Source organism: Triticum aestivum, chromosome 3D (assembly GCF_018294505.1).
Source record: "Triticum aestivum cultivar Chinese Spring chromosome 3D, IWGSC CS RefSeq v2.1, whole genome shotgun sequence".
Taxonomy (NCBI): domain Eukaryota; kingdom Viridiplantae; phylum Streptophyta; class Magnoliopsida; order Poales; family Poaceae; genus Triticum; species Triticum aestivum.
This window is the reverse complement of record NC_057802.1, coordinates 553,003,552-553,010,832: the sequence shown is the minus strand read 5'-3', so window position 1 is coordinate 553,010,832 and position 7,281 is coordinate 553,003,552. Positions and strand designations below refer to the sequence as shown.

At 47.8% G+C, this 7,281-nt stretch overlaps 1 protein-coding gene across 1 annotated transcript; it reads left to right on the top strand.

The window, feature by feature from the left end:
- The first annotated feature begins 594 nt into the window (after positions 1-594).
- Positions 595-6,117, top strand: LOC123080437 (2-hydroxyacyl-CoA lyase). The gene is made up of 2 exons (XM_044503364.1): positions 595-2,311; positions 5,496-6,117. Exons 1-2 carry the CDS (start codon positions 905-907, stop codon positions 5,808-5,810), a joined length of 1,722 nt encoding a protein of 573 aa, XP_044359299.1. The 5' UTR covers positions 595-904; the 3' UTR covers positions 5,811-6,117.
- Positions 6,118-7,281: the final 1,164 nt, after the last annotated feature.

Below are 7,281 nucleotides of genomic sequence, written 5' to 3'. Positions count from 1 at the left end.
GTTTGCATGTGTGATGCGAGGCGCCGCCGTGCAGTGGCTGCTCGGTGCCATGTGTCTATGCGACTGCCCTACGAACTGTCGGTGCTAAACCTATCGGGGCTGCTCGTGCGAGGACGGAGCCTTCAAGATTGAATCGATCGTGTAAAGGGATGAGGGACTACAACCTTCAGGTGGTGGGGCTGGGCTCCGAAGCATTGGTATTTTTTTTCTTTTTTGCAAAAACCTGGGTAGGCCATAGCCGCCCACTTCGGCCCCTATTAAGCTTCACCCGCGCTTATAGGGATACAATGAGTGAGCTTGTAGGTTGAGTGTATGTGAGCATCTCTTAGTGTGCTACGTTTAAAATAAAAGTTGGCTGGATTTATAATTTGGGTAAATCGATTCTATGAAAGGAGAAATAGTTGGAGAAGCAAAAAAAGTTGGAGGGAAAGAAAATACAGATGTTGGATCTTAATCAAATGATTCAGAAAATCGACTTGCCTAAAATAAAATTTCAGACGCGGCCTCTTGGAACCGAGCATATTCATTGACAACCATTTTACCTGGAACTATGGAGTTGCCTATGTATGTTGGCCTGATCGTTTCAGTGGAGGGGAAAGTGCTTTTGAACATGATGATGAAGTCTATGCAGACTCTGGTGGGCAAGAGAACAGGTTGGTGGACGAGAGGAGCAGAGGAAAAGGAACACTCTTCCTCTACTTCCAGCAGATTTCCCCACCGGCCGCCGGACGCCACCGGAACCAGATACACCGCAGCCTCCGGGAGGCACATCCGCCCCGCCTAGCCCGCCGGCTCGCCGCCGCCAGTGACTAACTGACCCCCTTTTATAAACTTCCGTGAGCCAGCGAACCCACGCCCAACCACTCGGAGCCGGATCGGAGAACCCACCCATCCCCCACCACAGATGGCGTCCGACTCCGCCGCGAGGGTCGACGGCAGCGCGCTCGCAGGTCGCGCCCTGGCGGCCGCCGGGGCGCGGCACATGTTCGGGGTGGTGGGCATCCCGGTGACCTCGCTGGCCTCCCGCGCCGCCGCCGCGGGGTGCCGCTTCCTCGCCTTCCGCAACGAGCAGTCCGCGGGGTACGCCGCCGCCGCCTACGGCTTCCTCACGGGCCGCCCCGGCCTGCTCCTCACCGTCTCCGGCCCCGGCTGCGTCCACGGCCTCGCCGGCCTCTCCCACGCCACCGCCAACGCCTGGCCGCTCCTCATGGTCTCCGGCTCCTGCGACCAGCGCGACGCCGGCCGCGGCGACTTCCAGGAGCTCGACCAGATCGCCGCCACCAGGCCCTTCGCCAAGCTCGCCGTCAAGGCCGCCGCCATCGCCGACATCCCCCGCCTCGTCTTCCAGGCCCTCGCCGCCACCGTCGCCGGCCGCCCCGGCGGCTGCTACCTCGACATCCCCTCCGACGTCCTCCACCAAACCCTCGCCGAATCCGAGGCGGCCTCCCTCATAGCGGATGCCGCGGCCGCCGCCGGTTCCGCCGATCCGTCCCCGCCGAAACACAAGTCCCTGGACCAGGGCATCGTGGAGGCGGCCGAGCTGCTCCGGCGCGCCGAGCGGCCGCTGGTCGTGGTCGGGAAGGGCGCGGCGTACGCCCGTGCCGAGGAGGCGATCCAGAAGCTGGTGGACACCACCGGCATCCCCTTCCTCCCGACTCCCATGGGGAAGGGGGTCGTGCCAGATGTGCACCCGCTCTCCTCCACCGCGGCACGTTCCCTCGCCATTGGGCAGTGCGATGTGGCGCTCGTCGTCGGCGCCAGGCTCAACTGGTTGCTTCACTTCGGTGAGCCTCCCAAGTGGTCCAAGGATGTCAAGTTCATACTTGTGGACGTTTCCGAGGATGAGATTGAGCTTCGGAAGCCCCAGGTTGGCCTCGTTGGAGATGCAAAGAGAGTTGTTGAGCTCCTCAACAGGGAGATCAAGGATCAGCCATTCTGCTTGGCGCGGTCGCACCCATGGGTTGAAGCAATCACCAAGAAGAGCAAGGATAATGTGCTTAAGATGGAGGCACAGCTTGTGAAGGATGTTGTGCCGTTCAATTTCATGACACCCATGCGGATCATTCGCGATGCGATCCTTGCTGAGCGGAGCCCTGCTCCAGTAGTGGTCTCAGAAGGGGCCAACACCATGGATGTTGGCAGGGCTGTGCTTGTGCAGAATGAGCCAAGGACAAGACTGGATGCAGGAACATGGGGGACGATGGGTGTCGGGTTGGGGTACTGTGTTGCGGCAGCAGTGGCTGAGCCAGAACGACTCGTGGTTGCTGTGGAGGGCGACTCTGGATTCGGTTTCAGTGCAATGGAGGTTGAGGTACGTGTGATGGCATTTACAGCTTACTTAGTTTCATTTGCAGCGGCATATTATTGGTACCCTTCTTTGTTTCATGTTGTTGTGTTATTATCATGTTGTTGTGAGCTGAAATTCACATTTTTTTTGGGTGAGACAAGCAAGGGTAGTAGATTGGGCACTTCATGCTATTGTCAATGAGCGTTTCTACCGTGCTTGGAAGGTACTGGTACCTCCTAAGCAGAACTGAACACTGAAAAGTAGATGCAACTTCTTACCGGGTTACAGATGCCAAAAGAGAAGATCAAAGACATCAAACACACATCTCACGCAGCAACATAAGTTAATATTCAGAAGACATCTTTAACTCACTGACACAGAAACACAGACACTAAACACCAGCATTCTATACTTTACGAACAGCCATAGGTGAAATTGAGCTGTGGGGGCTGTGGCAGGGGTGGATGAGTATGGATTCGAGGATGCACCACAAGCGGTTGGATCTGAAAAGGAGCACCTCGAGGTCAGTGCGGAAGCCTAGCTCCGGCTGGTGGTACCCTGTAATGTCGGAGTACGTGTTTGAGGTTGATGCTGATGGTGATGAGCATGTGACGCTCGCGCAGCCGATGCTGCAGTTACTGCCGGCCTGCTACGCTAGGCCGGACTTGTAGTTGAGAAGCAAAGCAGGGGAGATAGGTGGTCCAGCTAGTGAAACTCATGGAGGAGGCGTGGGGGTTGACGGTATGTTTGCCCGTTAAGAGTGGTTAGAGGCATAGACGGGCTTTTTTTTCTTACTCATAAACAGTAGGGGACAGTTTGCGCGTGCATGAAGTTTTTGCAAGCAGCCAATGAGGGATAGGGTTGTCCCTGGTGTAGTGTCTGTGAGGGATAGGGTTGTCCCCAGTGTAGTCTCTGTGATCAGAAAATGCCACGAAACATTGCTATTCTACCCCTTGTGACTTGGTACCTCCATCTTCACAGCTTCTTGGCATGAAGTAGTACCAGAAGGTACCAAGCAATTATAGCCATTAGATGGGGTTCATGGGGACGCAATATGAACCGCTGAGGTGTCTTTCCAGGACAGTGGAAATGATCATTGTCAATAATTCAGACAATACTAGACAGTAGACACATCATCCAAGTACATTGACTCTCACAAGTATTATTATGAACCATGATTTCTCGAACACATTATTATCTATGACATCACAGCAAAAAGGTTAAATTGATATACAAAGATGACTTGTCATTTAAAGAGTATATTTAACACATTAATTTCACAGTTTGACATGTCTCTTGCAAAATGTTGCACAAACTATACTTTTAGCATTTCCGTAGTCTGTGATGTTTTTCCAAAAAGAAGTATGGTCCTTGAAATTAATTCCTAAAGGTGTGGTTTGGTATATTTGACAAAAAAATAGGGTGCCTGGTTATGTAAATACATGTCTTGAATGTAGAAACCCAGTTTTGTCAACTTACAGATATCACCACCATTGTAAACACAACTGTGCTGTTGGGGTTTTGTGGGGGCGGGGGGTCAGTCTCTGTGATCAGAAAATGCCACGAAACATTGCTATTCTGCCCCTTGTGACTTGGTACCTCCACCTTCACAGCTTCTTAGCATGAAGTAGTACCAGAAGGCACCAAGCAATTATAGCCATTAGATGGGGTCCATGGGGACACGATATGAACCGCTGAGGTGTCTTTCCAGGACAGTGGAAATGCTCATTGTCAATAATTCAGACAATACTAGACAGTAGACACATCATCCAAGTACACTGACTCTCACAAGTATTATTATGAACTATGATTTCTCGAACACATTATGATCTATGACATCACAGCAAAAAAGGCTGAATTGATATACAAAGATGACCTGTTATTTAAAGAGTATATTTCACACATTAATTTCACAGTTTGACATGTCTCTTGCAAACTGTTGCACAAACTACACCTTTAGCATTTCCGTAGTCTGTGACGTTTTTCCAAAAAGAACTATGGTCCTTGAAATTGATTCTTAAAGGTGTGGTTTGGTATATTTGACCAAATATAGGGTGCCCGAGGATTGTTCATGCTGGTTCATTTGTAAATACATGTCCTGAATGTAGAAACCCAGTTTTGTCAACTTACAGATATCACCACCATTGTAAACACCACTGTGCTGTTGGGGTTGGGGGGTGGGGGGCGGGCTATGAAGGGATATTTTATTTCTCCTAGCCTCTGCACCAAGAAGATGAAATAAGTCCTTAGGCTAACAAGTGGCAGGAAAAAACAAGCATCGAACATGCCTAAAAAGCACTAACCAACGCCAGCATCACCTAGATTCGCGAAATATCAGTAGAACAGAACTCCATCCCGGCAGTCTCCAGAAGTTCCGCAATAGTTCCCATAACCGTAGCAATCTTGCACACGAGAATAACCTGGTTTGGATGCCGGAAAGCTTTCTTATAAAAATAACATCATTGTGGCACAACCAAAATAACCCAACAAACCACCACAGATCCACACATGATAGTAGAGTGAAGAACCCATCCTAGACCGTCTAACCATTGCCCAAACATTGTGTGATGCTAGTAAGGATTTAAATTAAAATCTATGTGCACTAACCCCCACATGAAGCGAGCAACGTGACAATCAAAGGAGTTGCTGGATAGCCTCATCATGTCCGCAAAAGAAACATGACTTACTTAGTTGCCGGTTTCTTTTGAGCAAATTATATTTGCTGAGAATTACTCCTCGACCCAACTCCACAGCTTAGTGAGAGTATATTACAGAAGAATACATAAGTGCATCGAAGGACAGAAAATTGCCCTTTCTGACGCAGAGCCCAGCTAAAGCGATCAGGCTCATCAGATAATTGAACCTGTGTTACCAATTCATTCCATGTAATACCAGTTAGTGATTCATTATAGTAACTTATACATCATCAATTTTTTGTCTGTTAGTTATCGATTATATGTTTTTTGTTTGTTTGCCAGCTTCATCCAGGTGGCCTTTGTTGTTACTAATAGCTTTGGTTTAGGTATCCTTCATGTTGGCCTTACTCATGTTGTTTGTTATGTGTGTTTCTGCCTGATAATTAGTCTCACATTGAAGAAACAGTTTTCAGTTCTAAAATAGTTGTATGACATATCAAGCATTTACTTCGACTACGTTGGAGCAAATACAGATCTCCTAATTACCTATAATCTACCGTTTCACTTTTCAGACTTTAGTGAGGTACCAGCTGCCTGTTGTTGTGATTGTCTTCAACAACAATGGCGTCTACGGTGGTGACAGAAGAGGCCCAGATGAACTAACGGGCCCCTACAAAGATGACCCCGCCCCAACCTCCTTCGTTCCTGGCGCAGGTTACCACAAGATGATGGAAGCCTTCGGAGGAAAGGGTTATCTTGTCGAGACACCGGACGAGCTAAGATCCGCCCTCTCAGAGTCGTTTCGCGCCAGGAAACCGGCGGTGATCAACGTTACCATAGATCCCTACGCTGGCGCGGAGAGTGGCAGGATGCAGCACAAGAACTGAGTGCCTGTTGAACCATGTATATCCTAGCACTAGCAGGGGGTGCAGGTGCGATGTTGAAAGGGTCTTTGTTCTGTATTGCAGCTGGCCTGTTGAAATCGAAATGGACACTCGGGGAACTAAGATCTGAACCTAGTTCTCGCTGCCCCTGTAATAAGGAAGCCCTTCTCTTCTGGTCCTGGATGGTCTCGCCTTCACTGGTAGCACGTGACTTTGTGTAATGTGTATTGTGTTTGTGGACACTAAGCAATTGTATACTTGTATAATTCAAGTGTTGGCGGCAGAGCGCAACTGGGGCTATTGCGGTTAAGCTTTTTTGGAAGGAACCCATTTAGGGGCTGGAGTTTATGTACCCGAGCTCAAATGCACACTTGTGAAAGATAAAATCAGAAAAATAATAATACTAATCAGTTCAACAAATTTTGATTTTTCTTGGCAACAGACATTGTTGATCGTAGTGCAACGTGTACATTTTGTGAAGAAAAAACATTCCCGATGACAAATGTTGAGTGCTCACAAAATTTCATCGTGAAATAAATGACATTCGGAGAAGTCATAGCAAAAAAAAATTGATGCTTCAAAAATGCTATTTTCGAATGCATTTTGGAGTGTCGTTTTTTTTTCGCCATGAATTTCCCAAATGTCATTCCATAATGAAACTTTGCGACCACTGAAAATATTTGTCAAAGTCCGTCACAAAAGTTCAAAGTTTTTTGCTTTGTTTTCTACAATTCTTTTTTATTTTACTGTTCATTGCGAGCTCAGAGCTCAGGAGCAGAAGATGACTTTCAATTTTGTAAAGTATTTTGGAGTGATGATTTTGTCAAAAATAATTGCACACCTTCAAGAATATGATTTCATAACAAAAATTTGGACGCAGAAAGAAAACTACTAGGTAATGTTTATTGTAAAAAGAATCATTTTGATTTTATTGTTCATAGAGGCTGGGATTAGAAGGGCACTTCCTCCCATTTAGCTGCTATAAAAGTGAAATAAGACCTGCTGCCCATTTGCTATGCTCGTTGATTGAACAACTGCCAAATATCTGAAACTAAACGTGTATGTGTTTTGTTTGTCCAAAATATGTCGGCGAACAAGCGGCGAACCGAGCACATACAGGTGATCGTAGGTGTGCAAATGGGTATATTTAGGGTATTTCTGACCCTTAATTTTTTAAATTTTAGTTCACTTGCTTGACTAAAGCGGGCTGGATGTTACACTGAAGTGCGTCCCTAACTGCTCGCACTTCTTAGATTTATCTTAGGTTTTTTTATGAAGTTAGTTTGGTGGGAGAAGATGCTTCGTTTTTTTCTACCACAGTACAGACGCAAGCGCTCATATAAACGCGGATACATCCATTCCTATGAACGCACACCCTATCTCTAGGAGCACCTCTTTAGATTTTACCAAGATAAATGCGAGCAACAAGACTTAACCCTGGTGGGCTCGGATACCCCTGTCCACCTAACCATCT